Raw genomic sequence first — 21,320 nt, 5'->3', positions numbered from 1 at the left:
CCGCCACGTCAATTAAACACGTAGACGTTTCTGCTGAAGGCTAGAAGCTAGGCTAGGCTAGCTCCCCGGGTTGTGTTGCCCGTGGTTGTGTTGCCTCTGCGGGGATGAGAGCTCCGGCGGCTGGATCACAAGTGAACCGGGTGAATGACGTGTGTCTCGAATGTGTGACGCTGAGGGGGGAGAAAACAAGCCAACTCACCCAGGGCCACCTCGCAGGCTTTGCGCAGCTGGGAGTGATGAGCCTTCTTCACCTCCTTGTCCGCCAGGATCTTCTCCAGCGCCCGTGTGAGGAACATGTTTTTCGTCTTTTTGCCCTCGAACATGTCGCACCGGAATTCGGGGCGAGGTGTGTGTCGGTGTGTGTGTGTGTGTGTGTGTGTGTGTGTGTGTGTGTGTGTGTGTGTGTGTGTGTGTGTCGGTGTGTGTGTGTGCCTGGTCCCGAGGGAGGGAGGGGGGGTGTCAGGAGGGGGGCTGCAGCCGGCCTCGAGCAGAGATGAAGTTTCCCCCCCCTCACGCACGTCCACCGCCGCACGACCCCGCACAGACGGACATCAACGCAAACGCACGCACGCACAGAAGGTGGGGTAAATCCTTCCGCCGACTTCCATTAGCGACCTGCCTCCTGCGCCATGTTGGATAGAGAGAGAGGGGGGGGGGGGGAGAGAAGGGATGGGGGTGAGGAAGCGACGTCACGTAGAGCGACGGCCGCAGTGGGGCAGCAGAGAGAGAGAGAGAGAAGAGAGAGAGAGAGAAACAACAAGTCTCACATGTATGAGCTCATACTGTCTTATTGAACTCATGTAAAATAACAGATGTAAGAATAACAGACATGGGAATAACAGCTTTAAATAGCGTGAAATATTTCCACAAGTTTCATGAAACATGAATATGAAAAAGTCAGAGAGAGAGAGAGAGAGAGAGAGAGAGAGAGAGAGAGAGAGAGAGAGAGAGAAGAGAGAGAGAGAGAAACAACAAGAAGATACACTTTATTTATCCCACACACATGCACAAACAAGCAGGGGCGGCTCCTGGCATAGGCGAAGTAGGCGGTTGCCTAGGGCGCAAAATGCCGAGAGGGCGGCACAAGGGACTGATTTATCATGACGTGACACATGCAATATAAACCAAAACATTCACATCACAACATCATCTTCTAAACCCGGGGACGCACCGGAGATAGAAGCGCAGCGAGGCGCCACGAAAGCTGTCCGCTTCCTTTCCGCGCCCATGTTAAATAATTGGGCTGTTCGCACCGGCAGCGTTGTGCCGGGAAGCTGCGGGCAGCGCCGCGGCCGGCTCGCGATCTGCAGCGATGGTTCCGGGGTCTGTTCTATTTTTTTCGCTCGCTGCGAGCAAATCGGGCCGGAAAACACACTGAAAATTGATATATTTCAAACGATCTATCATGTCACTACAGATATGATGTCGGAAATGGCAACAGAGTTGTAAGTGCTGTTGTGGCGATCTCAGGGTATTCTGCCGTGACTTTAATCCAGGACACCGGCAGAGTTGTTTTCTCAAACATACTTTAAGGGCCGCCGTCATTTGCGATCTCGGGCAGCTGATCTTTTCCTTAAACAGACCTGCTGGATTCACCTGGTTTGTTGACAAATGGGTCCGACAAATACCGTGCTGGTTTGTGGTCAGCGAAAAAGTGACGTGACCGAGACGAGCGTCTTGACATGCATAAAGCATGAGTCATAACGCAGAGGATCCGGTAATTTTTCAAAATAAAACGGTTTTATTTTGGAAAAACTACCGGATAATAGATAAAACAGAAAACATGTAAAATGTTTATTCTTTCTGTGCGGCCCGGTACCAAATGACCCACAAATGGGCCTGTTGCCCTGTTGATTACAATAAATAGGTCTAAAAAATATATGTATTGTGTTTGACTGTCCAGTACTGTTCATATTCATTACATTTAAAAAGCAGACATAAAGGTAACTTAAAAGTTACTTTCCCTAGTAACTAATTACTTTTGATATACAGTAACTGGTGGGGTAAATCAATTACTTTTAAAAGAAGTGACTAGTAACTGTAACTAATTACTAATTTTCAGTAACTTGCCAAACACTGCTTAATCCACACATTTGTCAGTTGTGTCTAAACAGACAGAAACACACAAGCACATACGCTCTTGTGTGTGTGTGTGGGGAGGCGTGTTAGACTGTGGTAAGAGTTGAAGATGAGTCAAAAAAGGATTAAATTATCAGGTGCACGATTCAGAAAGCGCAGCAAAGTAGGGGAGGAGAAGAAAGAACAATATAGAGGTAGAATCACCCCAATTCATCATTAATGTTTATTTTTGTCGACATGATGACATGATATGCTGTCAGTACAGCTGAGTTCAGACTTTTTATATTTTTATTATATATTTTTATTATTTTTTATAGCTTACAATTTTGTCTGCCTGTGTGTGCATCTGTATACAGTCCAAAAGTTCTTGGGGATGCATGACAATTTGCGTGTGTATGTTGGGGGGGGCGCCATTCTGAAACCCCGCCTAGGGCGCCAACATTGCCAGGGCCGGCCCTGCAAACAAGCACAGACACACTCATGCAATGGGGAAATTAGAGAGAGAGAGCGAGAGAGAGAGAGAAACAACAAGTCTCACATGTATGAGCTCATACTGTCTTATTGAACTCATGTAAAATAACAGATGTAGGAATAACAGACATGGGAATAACAGATTTTAGAATAAGGGATATGAGAACTACAGATATAAGGATGAGAGATATTAGATATTTCTTATCTTGCATGGAGCTATTTTAACAAACACAATTTCCCCCTGGGATCAGTAAAGTCTTTCTGATTCTGATATTTAAAGTTTCAGTGTGTAGAATTTAGTGACACCTAGTGGTGAAGTGGAACTGGTGTTACAGTAATGGGTGAAATATTTCCACCAGTTTCATGAAACATGAATATGAAAAAGTCAGAGAGAGAGAGAGAGAGAGAGAGAGAGAAGAGAGAGCGAGAGAAACAACAAGTCTCACATGTATGAGCTCATACTGTCTTATTGAACTCATGTAAAATAACAGATGTAAGAATAACAGACATGGGAATAACAGCTTTTAGAATAAGGGATATGAGAACTACAGATATAAGAATAAGAGGTATTAGATATTTCTTATCTTGCATTGAGCTGGGATCAGTAAAGTCTTTCTGATTCTGATATTTAAAGTTTCAGTGTGTAGAATTTAGTGACACCTGGTGGTGAAGTGGAACTGGTGTTACAGTAATGGGTGAAATATTTCCACCAGTTTCATGAAACATGAATATGAAAAAGTCAGAGAGAGAGAGAGAGAAGAGAGAGAGAAACAACAAGTCTCACATGTATGAGCTCATACTGTCTTATTGAACTCATGTAAAATAACAGATGTAGGAATAACAGACATGGGAATAACAGCTTTTAGAATAAGGGATATGAGAACTACAGATATAAGAATTAGAGATATTAGATATTTCTTATCTTGCATGGAGCTATTTTAACAAACACAATTTCCCCCTGGGATCAGTAAAGTCTTTCTGATTCTGATATTTAAAGTTTCAGTGTGTAGAATTTAGTGACACCTAGTGGTGAAGTGGAACTGGTGTTACAGTAATGGGTGAAATATTTCCACCAGTTTCATGAAACATGAATATGAAAAAGTCAGATATTGTAAAAGTGAACACACGCCCTCCTATTTGTAAGTATGACTTATTGTCATTATATTGCAAATGTAATTTAACCTGTTTTAGTCCTAAAGCACATGATTTAATGCGTCACCTCACCCAGAACTCTCCTCAGTGCATGTTAAATGTTACCACAGTGTAGTTTAACAGAGGCTGGAGGTCAAGAGTAGAAATAATCAAATAGGAGGATGTTTAAAAATGAGAAAGCTCGATTAAAAATATTTGAACTGTAACTTGCCAAATAATACAATCATCAAGATTTCATAATAAATGTTTAACTAATTACGCGTATTATAAGACACGCCCTTGAACGTGTGTAGGGAACATTTATAGATTTCTATATATCACTTATTTCTTTAAAGGCATGCAAGTTGGAACTTTTTATACAAGGCGGCTGTAAGAACTAGTTTGTTTTGAACTATAATGTCAATAACAGACCAAAATAAATGTATAAAAGCCACATAAATGTGACAATATAATTATGTACTGTTATATAAACAACATTTATTCAAGTCAGATATTATACATTTCTTAAAATCTCACTTCAGCTGTAAAAGGTAAACATTTCTGACACTGTCACTGATCTATTCCTGAGTAATGACACATTAAGCTACTGAACCAACAGACTTTCCAAATGTTAGTCTGAACCAAATGGAACACGATAAACAACATATCTAACAAACAATTCTCAATTTAAACCAAACCCTATAATTCCAAGTGATAGCATATTATGTACATCATCAATGTTGCAGTAATAAAGGCATTAATACATGAACAGCATGAGTTTAAGAATCTAAATTAGCATGATATTTATTTAAAACTACAGCCTATGACAACTTTTATTTAATGAGACACATTTTGAAAGACATTAAACATCTACAATGTTTGATTCCAAAAAGTGCTGTTGTATCAAGTGCTTATATGACTGCCATTCGCTGTAAAAAAGCTTATTTTATAGTTTAATCTGTGCTATTCTTCTTTGTAAGTGGAGAGCAACAGTTCAATCTTGGGCGACAAAGAGAGGAATACATGCTGGAAAGAATCCTGGTCCACATTCAAGCTCCGAACTCAAAAGGCATCGATACACCAGGATGCTCTCTGTGCGTAAAACAGCCTGGTCGCTTATAGGATTTTTGGTTTCTAGCACAAGGAAAACCTCCACCACCATCAGTTCATATCTTTACAAAAAAAAAAAGAAGGCGAAGAATTTCAAAAAACAAGGAAAAACGAATTAAAATCCATGTTTTTGTGGTTCTCAGCCGCTCTTCCCTTGATGATATCTGAGATTAATATGAAACCTCAGAGGAATATGAGGTGTGGAGATAAGTAGCTGTGAGGGTGGGAGGCTACAGGGACCTAGAGCGTGGTCATATATATGGAAATCTGTCCCGGCCCGTCTCGCACTTCTTCAGCAGGCCCGATGCGATGGCCTTCACAGCCCTCATTGTCTCAGTGCACGTCGGATTGATGAGAGATTCGGGCAGGAGGAAGCCGAAGTATCCCGTGTCCCTCAGCTCGAATGCAAACGCATAGCGGATCCCGTTCCTGTAGGCCCAGTCGATAGAGCTGCCTGAGCTAACATCTATGGGGAAGAGAGCACGTTTAGCGTATTAATACCTGCTGATAAATTCTGTTTCATTTCCTGAACAGGAGCGGGACTCACACAGGGTTGTGGAGGCAGGTCCATATCTGTACTTCACTCCGTAGGCAGAGTACAGGGCTGTCACTGCATTGTGAGCTGCCAACTCCTGCAAAGCGAAAACAAAGGCTCATCACCGCTACATATTTCTTAACATCACATTGACTGGGTTTCCTCAATAAGCAGCAGGTGTCTTACCACACAGTTGAAGTTGGGGATAGTGGCGTACTTGTAGGAGTAGGGGTACAGCAGCATCTGGGCGTAGGCGTGAATGGAGATGTATGCCTTTACGCGCTTTTTGTGCTTGCGCAGGAACTTGGCGACGGCCTTGACCTCGGGTTCCGACTCAGGGAAGGGGCCGCAGTAAGTGTCATCGCAGGGATGGGAGGAGGCACCTTCGTCTGAGGAGGCAAAAGAGGATCCGAGGCTTCAGTCACACCATCCAATCACTTGAGGATGATCTGGAGGTTATAGGCCCTGTGATGTAGTTTAATTAGATTCTGGACCTGATCCAGCTGCTGGGACTGTGCAGGCAGCATGGCGACATACATATATTAGGGGGAAACTAAAGCAGATTGAGAGTGAGACTCAGATTGTATCTGGATGCCTCGCTGCATGTCTGAAAAACACCGGTCTTCCCATCCAACATAATGCATTTGCATTTTTTGTGTTTAGGACAGTGGACATCTGTTCATACGCCCCTGTTTGATTTGTTTGATGCAAATGAGTGATGCAAAAAAAAACATAAACCTGTAAACGAGACCTTGACTTGTTCTGAAAAGATTCCCTGTGTATCTAATGTCAAACCCAAATGAATAAATATCTTCATTATTATTTCCTGAATTTCAGAGATGCAGCATCTAGGGTATAATAAAGTCAATTTGATTTTATTTGTAAAATGCCAAATTCCAACATCTATATCAATATCTCAAGGCACTTTATATAGTGATGAGTCTTTATTTTACGATTATTAACTAAGTAAAAGAAAAAATAAATATTTGTAATTGATGTCCACTTTATTGCCCTTCATTAGACTACACAGATGTTTTTATATGAAAACCCACTAGAAATAAGTTGTATGCATAATTAGTGCAAGTAGTACAGGGTCAGGACTGTAAATTAATAAGAGGTTTGCCCCGCCTCCAACTGGGATTGGTCAGAGCTCAAATGATAAGCCTTATGGCTAAAGGATGGATGTAAATAAGCAAGAAAAACTACAAGCAATGTCTACGTCTGTGAATGTGTGTGTGCGTGTTTTATGACAAAACTCACCACACCACTTCACTTTCCAGTTTCTGTTGGCGTCCACTCCCCGGCAGTGAAACTTGTGATTTTTGGAGCGCGTCTTCCTCCAGAAGCGATCCTACGGAGAAAAGAACAAACACCATCACTGTGCACCCACTTACTGTCAGACTCATCAAACAAACTCAGTTATCTGCCGTCTCCTAAGTGAACCACCTGCCACTCATTCAGCTCGAGTGGGCCTGATATTAACGGCAGATATGGAGACAGTCGATGAGCGGCAGTTTTTACAGACCTTATTTTCACTTAAGCAAACATGAATACGCTCACAGAGATAAGTGCAGCATGATGAACCATTTTCATCAACTTTCTGCTATTGAGTTTTTCAATTACAGTATGAATTCTGATCCACCTGAGCACAAAATCTGTAGAATGCTGCCTTGTAAATATTCAATATCTGTGGCTGGGAGTGTTGAGATGCCAGGTTTTTTATTCTGAATAAAGTGAAAGGGGTTTCTCCACTGAGCCCTGCATTCAAAATTTCTGACTCATGCCATTCAGAATAATCAATAGCAAAAGCCTATATTGTCGGTGTGTGTGTGTGTGTGTGTGCCGACAGAATCGGGGACAGCATTTATATCCCTTCTGAAAACGTATTATTAAAACCCCTTTTTTATTAATTCCAGTACATTATTTTATTACTTATATACTTTGTCTATTTAGCCATTTTATTGATATGGTTTTAATGCTGTGTTTTCTTATTATTATGATCATCACAGTACCGTGGTCCAGCTGAAGTCATATCCATCCACATTGAAGACAGGCATGATGTAGAAGTTGAGCTGGTTGAGCAGGCGTCTCATCCCAGAGTCGTACTTGTACGAGTTAATAGCCTGTAATCATAACATAAAACAGTACGATTACACAGCGTAGTAGTACTGCATTTTATTTTAAGATATATAATGGAATTACATATTAACATGTATGAATGTTTCTTTCTTTGCAGACGTATACATGTTTTTCTCAGTTCTTTTAATGCACAAATAAAGTGGCTTAATGCTCGGACTAGTGTGAATGTTGGAGATCTGGTCTAATACAGTTTATACCTGTTCATTGGTCAGGCTCAGGCCAAGGTTAACGTGCTTCAAGCGATGAACAAAGATAGCACGCTGACCTCCAGTGGCCAACCCACGTTACTACACCATAGTAAAGCAATATTCAATTATTATGCAAATCTGTTACTGATATCCTGCTGCGCCCCCCTCCCCCCCCCACACACACTTTATCTTTCTTCTTCTTTTTTATCTCTTTGAAGAGTTCTCCACTGAACTTGCAAGTCCATGTAATAGCCTGATGTGAATCAGTTGTGTATTTTAATTAGTCTCTATATGATAAGTTCCAAAGAAATCCTTCATCAGGAAGTGCCTGCAAACAGAATGACTGTAGAGCACTTGTTGAAACAGCACCTGACACTTGAGCTTTATCATCTGAGAATTCCTTAAAACAGGCCGTTACTCTGAGTTTTAAATTGTAAGTTGCACTCTGTTGCAGATCCCACTCATCTGGAATTAAAGTTGTATAAAACGAGTCATTAAAGGTTCATGCGGTTAATGACTGACTCTGCTCTCTTTCTTCACAGGACACTAACTTAGACTTAAAGCATGTGATGGAATTCGTGCAATAGTCGGGGTCGTGTTCAGCATGTGAACAATAAAGGGTGCTCTGAAGTATTTGCATAAGTGCACATGACAAGTGAGCAGATGTTCACATTTTGTAGAAGAACCCAGAGACCAAACATCACAGGCGGCCTGCAGCAGGAAGACATTCTGGAGGGTATGTGTTGCTGTTAAGACACTGTTAGAAAAAAGAACTTGCAATAGGGCTAACGATGCATAATTTCCAGCAGTGTTTCAATCTTCAAATTTGTAGGCTAGAAAAACAAGACAACCTCTTTGACGAACCACTGGCAGAAGGCGGGTCCGATCCACTCTCTGGCGTGAACTCCGCAGTCGATCCACACGGCTTTCTTCTGGGGACGACTTCTCTTTCCTAGCTGATAACAGACAAGAGCTTTTACTGTAGCATGATTGTGCATCTGCATAAACAAGCGTGTTTCTCTGTAGTTTATAAATGTTCATCTCTAATAAAGCTGGGTGATATTGGCAAAAATTACATCAAGATACAAATAGTCGAACTACCCGCAGGAAGTTTAAGGTTTTGAAATGGCAGAGAATGAAAAACACGTATGTGTTGTACCTCCTCACTGTGCTTATACAATGCATAAGCAATCCATCATGATATGTATTCAACTTTTGTTGTATTGAAAATTATTTTGCTATAACTATTGATATTGTTTTTTTCCCCAGCCTTAGTCCCTGAAGCCTTCTGTCCTACCTGAAGCACATAGAGCGGCCTTCCTTCGTACGACTTCCCGATGGAGAACATGTCGACCAGGTCCGGTTGGGTTCTGTTCATGTCAAACATCCAACTCTGAATCTTAAGAGCGATAAAAAATGAAATGTATTTTACAAAACTGTCAATAAAGTTTTCAGGAATAACAACAGAGTAAAAACTTCTGTACATGAGTGAGTGTATGTGTGGGCTTGCTTCTTTCCCTTCATCTTGTGTCTGCACGGCACGCAGAAATGAATGTGTGTGTGTGTGTGTGTGTGTGTTTTACAGGATCAAAGCTCAGAGTGGTAAAGATATGTGTCGGCTCTCAGGATCTGTGTGTGTGGAATTCCTGATGCTTCTGGGGCCTGACAGAACCATGAACTGTCAGCATAATCGACCTGAGAAAAAATAAACACTCTAAAAAGCTGTGTAGTGTCTGAAGTGGAGCGCGTGCCTGCCTGTGACCGCGAGAAAGACCCGTGGAAATGACCTAATTGGGAGTTTGAGTGGTTATTTATGTGCTTTGTGTGTGCATTAGATGAGAGAGCAGAGCGGGGGGGCAGATGGAGGGCTTCGCATCTACCTCTTCCAGAGAGTGGTAAACCTCGTAGTCATACTGAGACTCTGACCTCCGCCTGCGAGAGGAGCGAGATCCCGTCTGCTTTTCAATTTCCTTCTGTAGATTGGAGATGAACACCCTGTGGATGGGAGGGAGGGAATCACACATTAGACATTATCGATAACAACTGTAACTTACAAACTTGTGAGCCCTGTACAGACGTGTTCCCTTTAAAACATTGTCAGGGTACCTTGATAACTCATAAAAAAAAAAAACCCCTTAATATGCCAGATTTTTTTTCCCATATAGATCCATTAATGCATCGCTGGGAAAAATGTTGAAAAATCTAAATGTTAAAGCAAGACAGGGAAAAATATTTCTAGATTCGTCTCCTGATCCGGAGCCGCACCTAAATTGAATGGCTCTGTATAATAATCAAAAAGATGAATAAATAAAATCCTCCTGTCCACATACTTGTGTCCACCTTTGGTTTGGGACTTCCTCATTGGTTGGGTAACATGCATTAAGTCATGTAAAATCTTAACACAGCATGAAAAACTGCAGTATATCCGCGTGGTTGAGTTGTTGACTCATTACTGACACCACTTCTACAGCTGCTCTCACTCATCCTCTGCTTCCAAACCAGATTCCCACATCAGTGCTCGTTCTTGACTGTTTGACAAATGATACCAGTTATGTCACTGCCATCTATCAATACATAAAATGTATTGAAAATGAGCCCAAACCATAATGATCACTATAACTATCAGTCGAAAGACCCTGTCTGATCGGATCCCTACGCCTCCAACTTCAATCTAAACCAGATGATGTGATAGTTTTCACAGAGCAAATACAAACGTCATAAAAAGGTCCTTACACATGTATTTCTCTCTATATTACTTCAATAACTTTTTAAAAGGATGGAATGTTATCCTGTGAGTAAAATTTGGTTTTAATACGTTTCAATACCTCACCCTCAGTATCAAAGCTAAGTACCAGAGACTGTATCCCCTGCTGTGTAAACCATTTTTGAAAAATCCTAAGTCAATCAACAGCGGGGAAGCCACAAATCCACCGATCTGCAATTCCTCCCTCAGGACAGAGATGACAATGGGATCTTTTCTGGCTGCGGCTGCTTTGATAAAGCTCCATCTTTTCCCTGTTAATTCCGATGAAGGATGGGGTGAGGAGATCAAAGGGCTTCTTTTTGGAGCAGAGGGGCTCTGATGTGCTGTGTGTTTGTCTGCATCGCATCCTTGAGGAAGTACCAAGTATTTTGCATGCAAACTATGGCTGACCCTGCATGTGCAAATCATATTTCTGGCGAGGGGAAAGCTGGGTAATGCAATGCCTAGCAGATGTATCTTTGGGTGTAAAAACTTTGCAAATACGATCACCCATTATGTGTTTGTATCCACTGTATGGTCTGTCCAGCCTTACCGAAAATAAATGTGTTCCTGCTTTAAGCGTGCACGTAGGCTTCTTGTGTCATTACGTTTCACGTGTACGTCCACAGTGGCGTTGTGACAGATCAGAGAGACACTGTTGGGCTGCCACAAGTCCACCTAAAGAGAGAGGACAAAGATACCGTGACACAAACAACCAGCAGGATTTGATAATGAAAGATATACAATATACAAATATATAGATACAATATACAATTTACTGTATATTACTTTAACGTGGAAGAAACACATTCAACAGGATGATACTTCTAGTAAAATGCATTCTCGAGCCACTTACCTTAATGATCACAACTAAATGCAAATACATTTACATATGACAAGTTTATTCTGAAAAATCAACTTTAAAATAATCAGAAAGGAATTTTGACTGATGTTGTAAATAAAATATTAGGAACGTTCGCTCTATGTTGAAAAAATTTGCATTTAACTGAAAGTCAACATTATTTAATGGCATTGAAGAAAAATCTGTATTTCATATAGATTCTTTATGTTCCTCTTGTATTGCCAACTATTCTAAAACAAAGGGTTAGGATCATACGACTCAAAGAAAGACGTCATCGTCTCATATGCTGGGTGTGGAAAACTACATCAAAACATTTTGTGATAATAGCCAATTTGTTTTGGTGGGATCTGGACAGTTTGAAATTCCTCTGGTCTCTACCCTCAACAGACGGAGTGAATCAGGGGACTGCTGATGACTCCACAGCGTTAAAGGGGCTCTTTCAGCTCGTGTTATCAGGCTGTGATAGTCCTGACCTGTTAGCTTTAGCTCAAACAGACAGCCCACGGCCAAATAAACACAGACACCATGTGGCAACTGAGATAAAATAACATGAAGGAGGACAAACTAAAAGAAAAACCTATTATTGAGCACAAAGGTAAGCATTGATCTATTAATGACACAGACACACACACACACACACACACACACACACACACACACACACACACACACACACACACACACACACACACACACACACACAGTAGCCACTGCAATGCGATCGAGAACACTGTACATTCAAACATGTGTGGACGTCCTCACCTGGCTTTCATTTGCAGCGTGGGGGCAGAGTCAGTCTGGCACACATGCTTGTTAATGTGTCAATTGGTTTAATGGTTTACAGAAAGCATACCGGATTAATTGAGCTTCCCTTAGAGCCAAATGGAGCCGAGGAACCCAGCTGGAATGTTTGGTGCCCTCGAGTGTAAACCGCTCTCTACTGCTGCACTTTTATGGCGTTTCCAAATGGTTAAGCAGCCCAAATGTTCCAGCAATGCTGCTCACCAAGTGAAACAAATCCGAAACACATACGCCGAAAAGCCACTTAAACGTGTCTGATCAGATAATACGCCTCCTCAAAAACAATTCTCTCAGTTTGACTTTTTATAGCTGCATTTATTGGGAGCCTTGAAGATGCTTTTCTCTGCAGTCTGCTTTCTAAATCGTCTCTCTCTTTACAATGTGACGTTTCTGTGTTTTCAATGTCTGCATATACAGGGCAGCTCCTCAATTTGTCTTGTTTTGGTTGGTGTCATACAGGCACAGGCAGAACAAGAAAGAAAAAGTTATAGTTCTATAAAAAACAGCCCGGCGCTTTCATTAGGGCAGATGAGGCGAGGCTGTAGCCAAGTGTTTATATGTCAAGGGAAGGAAAGTAAATTTAAAACGTAAACTGCTGTGGCTACCTCCGACAAGATGCTTATGTTTTCACCAAAGTCTGTTTGTTTGTCAGCAGGATTACGCAAAATCCTCGAAACGATTTCCTCGAAAGTTGGCGGAAAGACGGGACACGGGCCAGGAAAGAACCCGTTAAAGTTTGGCATAGATCCAGACAAAGGGGTGAATTCAGGAACTAGTTATTACCTTCTTTGACATTGAAATAGCCCATTTTTGGACTTATCACCAATCAGGAAAATCAGGCAGATTCAGGGGACTAAATGTGCAATTCGGTGTCGATCCAAAAAAAAATCCAGATCTTGTTAATTTAAATATGGTTTCGTAGACGAGGTTGTTTACAGTCTCAGTTGTCAATCGTGATGTTTCACCATGTTTTTATAAAATCAAATAACTAATTGCAAACAAACGGATCGGAAACATGAACATTTGGACATCACCATCATCAACAGGGTGATAAGAACTACCTTGTGATATGTATTTTGAATTTTTGGTTTGGTCCATGTCTCTTTTTTCTAACATGGAGGAGAAAAGATTTATGACCTATACGACACCCAAGCCAACAGGGGGCAATCAAGACCCTTCGGCTTCACTTTTGGGGAGCTGGCATGTAGTCCATTTTATGGTTTTGTGGTTCTCCTCAGTGCCATTCTAGTTGAATATGTTCTATATTTTAGAACCATTTAAATAGGAGCAGTTGCTAATTATATACTTCTAATGTTATAGAAGTAGAGTAGTTTCAGTACCTATCAACATTTAAAGCTGATTCAGTCTGTTGAAGTAGCTGAATTATTTCAGGACCCAATTGCAGACTCAGTCGAGGGCGTGGAATGTGCAATGATGATATTTTTATGAAAATAACAGGGTTACAAGGTGAAGTAGCGACAAGATGACCTCAAGGTATCCAGGTGAGCATGGCAACAGCAAAACACACGCCCAACAAATGCTAGGACACACAACCAGGAGCAAAACAGGAACAACAACAGGGCTGACGAGGAGTGAGGAGAGCAAGGAAGTGCAGGAGGTAACAAGACACAAGGTGCAACACAGGCAGGACAAACACTGCGACAGGAAGTAGCAATTAAACATGGTTTCAAAAAAGCAAGGAAACGATACAGAGTTCAGATCTATATTATTCCACGTCACTCAAGAGGAGCAGATAAGATGCTAATGCTACATCTAGCAGCCAGTTAGTGTAGCCTGCCATTATGACTAGACACAGTTCAGCTTTGTTCAACTCTAACAAAATTCCCCTACCATGACAAAACTACTCCTGTAACAATGCTGTAAAGACCTGTGTAGGGACAGTCATGGGTCAATTACATGTCTCTCTCCGTCAGACAAAAAACAGATGTCTCTCATCCTGTTAAGAGGAGACAGCCTGTAATGATGAAGTCATCCATAGACACAACGTAATAATTGAATAATTCATACGACGCAAGATAATAGTACATCTGTGTCACAGATGTAATCCTCGCAGCGTTGCATAGACAACACTTATATAGTACGATCCCAGAGAGAGGAACAGTTTCCAAAACTGAGACAGTGCTCACATGCATCAACCTTTCGATATTCGATAATTAACTGAATCCATTAATTGTTTTTACATTTATCAGGTAAAAACATAAATCCACTTTTTCAGATAAAACAATCAATTTTTTAGCATCCCCTTGGGCGTTAGTATTTAAAATGATCATAAGTCGTTAACTCCAAGTTGTATATAACAGGAAGTAGCTTGTGTCCCATTTTAAATACAATATACATATGTTCTCCAGCAGCTGACGTTGAAATGGTGCACAAAGCAAATATGAACTTTTGTGTAGCAAGACCTTATCTTGACAGTGAATAGCTGTGGTGAAGGTATTTGCTCTACTGGGTGCATTCTGGAAGCGTTGCATTTCTTCACACCCGCAGAGATGCTGACAGGACTGAGTCGTTTTCTGAAGATCAGACTCAGTTCAATAATGGTGCCGTTAACAGACCATGATACCATCTAGTTCGATAAATGGCTTCGGTTTACCCTAGACTGCTACTTCTAGAATCACAAAACAAATTGATTCTTCTGCAGCACAAGTATCTTCATGGGAATGGCCTTCCCACCACCAGGTGTTTGGAGTAGCAACAGTAAAAAGCTGTCACATGGATAGGTTGCCTTTAGGTTACTTTTAAAAAGTCTTATTTTGATAACTAGAATCTTGACATTTTTGCATTTGATGTACAGGAGTTTTCTTTTTTAATTTGACCTCAGGCCTTGGCTAAGGCTGGAAATGTTGGCTCTAGCCCTGGAGGCATGGCAGTGTGGCTAAGCTACTGAAAACACATATCCACAGCTGTCCAAACAGTAGCTACCACTGCCTCGGTCGGCTTTAGAGCACCATGTCCGCTAGCCTTCCACACCGAAAAACTCAGGCCAGGTCCCGACCAGCAGCCTGGCTCTCGTCTGCCCTCCCTCCACAAATCAAAAATGCTTACAGAAACCTAATTTTGTCCTCTTCTGTCATGTCTCTACTCTAGCCCGGTTCTGGATCACTTTTCCTGAACCTGGACAGATTCTGTTCCAAGCCGAACGTGACCACACTGCACCGGGGTCAAAGCCAGGATTTTACACAAAAGTATCTAAATGTGTTAAATGTTAAAATACTTCTATTTATTAAATTAGCTCTTCATTTAAACTTTATTTGTATTAATATGAAACAGTTCTTTGAAGCAACCTCTTCTGGAGATCAGTGACTATCACCATTACCTCAGTGTCCTCAGTAGTAGCTACTGGTCTTCACTGTCTGCTGTTTCATTATAATAAGATGAGAAGTTATTAGAAATAAAGGGATAGTGAGCAAATATAGCAAATATCAAGCATCCAGTTGTCAATATCACTTTGCGCCCAGTGATAACCTCCTGAAGAATGTGAAGATACATGAATTATACCCTCACAGATTGGTCCTGTGGTGTAGCACTCAGTGATCCGAGTTCAAATCTCAATGAAACCTCGTCCTTCCTGAATTTCCCTCAAAATCACAATATCTATCAATCTTTATATGTTTCAGCTTCGTGCTTAGTTAAGTCTTTAATATGAAAATTAACGAACCACTTCTGTTTTTATGATACAATTAAATACCTCCTGCGAATCACTATATGACTGGTAGACTGATTTATTGATTTATTTGGCCAAAGTAACTCAAGACTGGGTTGTTTAAACTCTGTTAGCTTCTCTCGTCTTCTCTGTGAGTTGTTTTTGTGTCTTTAATCTACTAATCATTAGTTAGTGTTTGAAAATTATCACCAGTATAGCACTTATATTCATAAATATGACTTAATCTTTCAAAAGCACAATTGCCTTTCAACTGCAGTTTCCTGTTGATACAGATTTATTCCTCACAAACCATCTTTGCTGCTTATTTACAAACTCAAAGAAAGGTCATACATGCTGGTAATTGCTCCCAAATGAGTTTGGGAAGAGAGGCAGCTGCTTTGGTGTTTTCCCGGGTTTCCCCATAATTTTGGTTACTTTGAAACACATGTTCATATAGTTTGAACGCTGTGAGATATCCAAGCGTTCGAGTCCCATGATGAAAAATGTGTTTTCTATTTCTATTTCAACATTTCTCTCAGGGTGAAATGAATACAGAGCGCCAACAGTATCTGGGGCTCGCAGACATGGAATTTGTCCTGACTGTGACAGATCACCACACTTGGTTGGTGATTGTCTCTCTGTATTGCCTCTCGTTGTCCCCACACATCTGTCACATCTACCCCCCTTTATAAAAGTAGTGTCACGCCTCACTTTTACTGTGACTGACAAAAGTCGTAAAAAAAAAGACAACTGGGGAACCTCAGGCTGGTACTAGCAGCATAAATACAGATCTCACAATATTTATATTCCAAAAAATAGAAAAGTCAAATCATTCAAAATATTGTGATAAGATTTCAAGACTGCGAGGACAAAACACACACAACACAGCAGAGAACATTTGTGTGTGACGGAAATATAATAAGAAAAGATAAGTGCAAACCTTCATATGCGCCAGCATCTTCTTCAGCACTTGGACCTCCTCATCGTCACCTGGAGTTATCCGAAAGATTTGATCACTGCAAAAACAACAGAGCTCCTCTAAGTGTCACGTTACAGCTGCATTCAAAGGGCCCCACAGGGCTTTCACGCCACTGTAACAGAGCATGGATCCATTTTCCCTAAGTGCACATCATCTCCAAAACATCTGGGCCACAGTGTCACACGCTGTAATCCAACCACCTTTCGTGCCGACTAGAGGTGTCATAACAGCATTTTTTTTGGGTGGTGAAATGGGTGGAGTCCTCTCGATGACAGGGTCAAACAATCGGTGTTGAGACATCATTACAGGATTACATTTCATCGTTTCCGGCTCTGTAGGTAGCACCTGGAACTATTCATTGGTGGATACAGAAGCAGCAGCTGTTTCACATTTTCAAATACTGATGTGTTCTGTGTAGGTAGTTGGGAGAAACACCTGTTTATTTAGCAAACACAACATGTTGAACTTTTTCACAAGGCGAAGGGATAATAAATATAATCTGTCTGCTAATTTAAGGTGTTTTTCAGAGCCAACATCTAATGGTAAGTCATTTTTTCCACTACGTAACTGTGAGGATTTCCCAGATAGAAACAAAGTTTTATTTTTATTCAGAGAGAGTAAATAACTTACATAATATAAAGAATATAACAATAAGGCGAAAGACAAGACACTGTCCACTGTGTTGGGGTTTATTAAAACCATACGCAAACCTTGGATGGGTCTTTGATGGTTCATTTTCCATGTCTGCCAAAATCTAATGTCTAGATTAGATTTAGAAAATAAAGCTCTAGCGTAGTATCTAAACATCTGCAGTCAAATTCAATTTCCTCCTTGCTTCATTTTGAAGACTTCATTCTATTTTGTAAATCAAAAAATCAAGAAAGATGTATTTTAATCAAGAGCAGAATACATTGTTTGGTTTAAGGAGAAGTTTGTAAAATCTGCTGTAATTCAATATAAAAAAATCACTTTTATGTAAATCTTGTCGTATTATATAAAGAAAAACTGGAAGCGAATAGAGAAGTTTGAGGAGTGAATTTGCAAACCACATCTTTTTCTTTGCCTTTCTACAAAACAAAAGCACTCGCTAGTCTCATTTTAAATTTACATCCAGCAGATTATATAACATGCTGCCAATAATCCATAATCTTAATTATAGTCTTTATTTGTTCGTTTCCATCCATCTGTCCTGTCTGCGTCCCCTTTACTGTCTCTCTCTTTCTTTTCATCTTCCTGTCTCACATTTTGCCTCTTTTTAAGACCTCCTTTTTTTTCATTTTTACAATGTGTCACACAGGAAGCGGGGGCCCCCCTCAACAAAGGTGGCAGCAGGCCACTCTGAGGTTTTGGCGGAACAAAAGGACCAGGGCACCCGACGTGAGCGGACGCTCCATTTCAGTGACCACAACACACTGCCGTTTCCATGGCAATGACCATGATTGAAGATGGGGCAGGACGGCATGGTTTTTCGGAGGCTCAAAATATTGTCAGGATAGGAAGGGAATGGGGGAACTTGTGTTTTTGTTTTTACCAGCAGCACGACAGAGTGCCGTATACACAGCCCCCATGAGAAACTAATGGCGTCCCAAAGCTCTTCTGTCTTTAAGTCAGGGATAATTGAGTGTTTAGTAACAGAGGCCTTTTCCCGTTGCATCCACCAGCAGCAGGACTTTGTAGACTAAGTCTGTCCCTCAGTTGTCAGAGCGTTGATTGGAGGATTCTCTCTTGGATGGATACAACTTCTTTTTAACACAGTCAGGCCTATAAATCAAGAGGTTAACTCTCATTGTTGATACACGTTCATCCCCTCTCCATTCTAAGTGACCAAATCTTGGTTTTCGATAACGTCAAGATACTTCTTAGTAGAATTATATGACGTTATTTGACAGACTGAAGACCGAAGGCTCTTTGTAGGACAACATCCTCCACATCCTTGGTTTCTGGGTGAAACGGGTCTCTACCACAGCTCTGCATGTTGGGACTCTTTGTGTCACACCAGAGACCATCTGTGTGTGTGTGTGAGCTGCACGAATTTTGGAATAGATCCAATATATATATGTTGTTTGAGACAGATGAGGAGGGGGTTTCCAGCCTCCCTCTGCCTGCTAAATAACATCAAAAAGCTCTTTTGAGGTCCAGGCCATTAACACTTTTACATGCACCAGTTACACCTTTGTTATGGTTGTGTCCAGCCCCAGATGGTCCCATTAAAGATCAGACCAGTTGTAAATTCAACATCTAAGGACAAATCCAGTGTGTGTCCAATATTCAGCATCATAAAACGTTTTAGAAAATCAAAAATGACTGCTCTAAAAAATGTCTTGTTTCTTTTGAATATAGAAACACGATGATATATAAAACCTTTTCAACGGTTTATGAAATAAACACACTGAGCTCTACGCATCCCCTCTGACATCTGTGCGTATCATGAACAATCTGAATGCCTCTTTGCTGCCAAACAGAACGGATCCAATCTCCTCCAAGTGCCACCAGAGAGCAGGAGCACTCTGGAGTATGGGGATAACTAAAAAACACTATATTATGTCTCACCCAGATGCAGATGATTGTGAGCATACAGACTTTCTTTGTTCATCCCCTCTGCTCTAAGATAAAAACTGTGTGTTGATGTGTGGAGATCTCTGCAGACAACTTGTGAGAGCAGCCCTGCGCACTGTCTCCTCTCTCTGTCCCCTCCTCTGCGTCCGGGCTCCAACGAGCCCCAGAAATGAATGGGGGTCTTTACTCACCCTGCGTAGCGGTTGTTGTAGAGATAAGCACCGACGGGACATAGCACGTTGCTGCAGATTATCACACAAGCCAGTAAAACCGAGGCGCGAAATGCGCTTCTGTGGTCCGGTGCCATCCTTTGGGCAACTTCACAGGACGCACGCCACCTTGTCCAAAAGAAAAGGAATAAAGAGCACGAATAGAAACAATAAAAATGTCTCGATCCTTGTGCACCAGCAGCCGGATTGGTCCAATGTGGTGCACTCCCGTGTTGTTCCCTGTCTGGCACAGGGGGAGAGCGGTCTGCAGCTCTGCAGCCGCACAGGGAATCACACGGTGGCAGCGGAGTGAGGAGGACCTGGGTCACGTGGTCCTGGTGTCGGCAAAGTTGGTAACTGGATCCGTGTCTGACGAGCAGGAGGACATCCTCTGTGGTGTGGCGTGAGCTCACACTGGACGGATGCGATCTTTCAAAAAAAGGACAAACCCCGAGTGTGTCAGCGTTTGAAGATGATGCGTAAAAGCTCTGTGCAAAGCATATGTCATCTTTCCCACCTCAGAACAACAGACCCATTCTTCCTGGGATCGGGTCCTTTGAAGGAGGAGACACTCGGCTCTTTCTCCTTTGGGATCAAACATCTGAGGGCTCGTATATCACTGTTATGATATGATGAGCTGTCCTCTGAGACGGACACTTTCAGCCCAGGAGAGGCTCCAGAGGTTCTCAATATTCTCCTCAGCCAAGGATCCCCTAATATTCTAGGGCCCCCCTCATGCAGGGACGTGCACAGAGGGGCCATTGCCCTACCCTGAAAAAAAGGCAACATCCCCCACCCCCTTAGTGTAAGTTATCACAGATAGGCTACAGTTTCCTGCAAACCAGCTGCAATATGATTTTGCATTTTGAGTCATCTATCCGACTGTGAACCACAATATCCAAACATCTCAAATAAACCCCCTAATAAACAAATATAGATCATTATTAGTTGACATTGTGTAGATCATGTAAAGCAAAACATTTCAGACTCCCAGTCCCAACCTATCTGTGGACTTTGTCACATGTTAAGGGCGTCGCTTTGCATCATTTCAAAAAATCCTTGATGAATGGAAGATAAATCGCTATTTAACTTGGTCAAACCCTATTGGGCTGCTAATGTTTATGCAGCCGAGGGGCAGCTCAGTCAAAGAAAAGTGCACATCCATAACCTCATGTACGTCCCTTGGAATAACTTTTTCATTTTCACATAATCTACTTTGTTTCGCCGTAAGAAAGAACAACACAAAATAAATGAATGGAACATTCTAATGAATGAAAACCTTTTACAGACCCACATTTGAGAACCACTGATCTGAACAATGGTGGTTGTATATGTTTCGAACGTTGTGGACAATCACAGAGCATCCCATGATGTTGCCGAGGCATTTTCAGCCTGTAGATTGACTGGATCAGGGGTAGTGCAATAATACTGAAGCTTTGTACTACTGGAGAAATGCATGGCCTTCGTGAATTAGAGGGAGATGATACATGCAGACGATAGCTAGGATATTGTTTGTTCATTCAGACCTTAACAGCACATGGAGCTCCTGAATCCTCACCCTCCCGTTCACTTATAGCTCTAATATATACTCTTATACCCTCGTACAGCTCAATAGGCCTTTACCCTGAAGCCTGTGTGATAACAAGCTGCCACATCTCTGTCAGTGCCTTGGCCTGGCTCCACCAGGAATCCCTCTGTGGAGCTTTAGGTGGCTCTCCCTGTTATTCTAGGCTTTCCGTGCCGCCGTTTGATCCTCTACTTATCACCCAAACACGGTGATTAAACGTCTAAGTCAACTGCCAGCCTTTTCCTTTTGTGATTGCATGGCGGCAGCACATTTTTCACATGCTTCT

General features: G+C 41.7%; 2 protein-coding genes across 3 annotated transcripts in view; both read right to left on the bottom strand.

Annotated features, from left to right (window-relative positions):
- Positions 1-363, bottom strand: part of arfgef1 (ADP-ribosylation factor guanine nucleotide-exchange factor 1 (brefeldin A-inhibited)) — a 45,391-nt gene extending 45,028 nt beyond the window's left edge. For both annotated transcript variants that reach the window (XM_061093539.1, XM_061093540.1), the window contains exon 1: positions 200-363. In XM_061093539.1, the coding sequence (XP_060949522.1) occupies positions 200-323 (124 nt within the window). In that variant the 5' untranslated portion in view covers positions 324-363. The remainder of the gene's footprint in view (positions 1-199) is intronic.
- A 4,208-nt stretch (positions 364-4,571) lies between these two features.
- cpa6 (carboxypeptidase A6) lies at positions 4,572-19,576 on the bottom strand. The gene is made up of 11 exons (XM_061094027.1): positions 19,450-19,576; positions 16,664-16,739; positions 10,950-11,074; positions 9,534-9,648; positions 8,951-9,052; positions 8,505-8,609; positions 7,339-7,449; positions 6,587-6,677; positions 5,513-5,715; positions 5,339-5,423; positions 4,572-5,257 (listed from the first exon to the last, which is right to left on the bottom strand). Exons 1-11 carry the CDS (start codon positions 19,563-19,565, stop codon positions 5,043-5,045), a joined length of 1,344 nt encoding a protein of 447 aa, XP_060950010.1. The 5' UTR covers positions 19,566-19,576; the 3' UTR covers positions 4,572-5,042.
- Between the last annotated feature and the right edge of the window lie 1,744 nt (positions 19,577-21,320).

The sequence above is a fragment of the Limanda limanda genome, chromosome 20 (genome assembly GCF_963576545.1).
Source record: "Limanda limanda chromosome 20, fLimLim1.1, whole genome shotgun sequence".
Classification (NCBI taxonomy): domain Eukaryota; kingdom Metazoa; phylum Chordata; class Actinopteri; order Pleuronectiformes; family Pleuronectidae; genus Limanda; species Limanda limanda.
The sequence above is the reverse complement of the archived record's forward strand: the minus strand, read 5'-3'. Positions and strand labels throughout refer to the sequence as shown.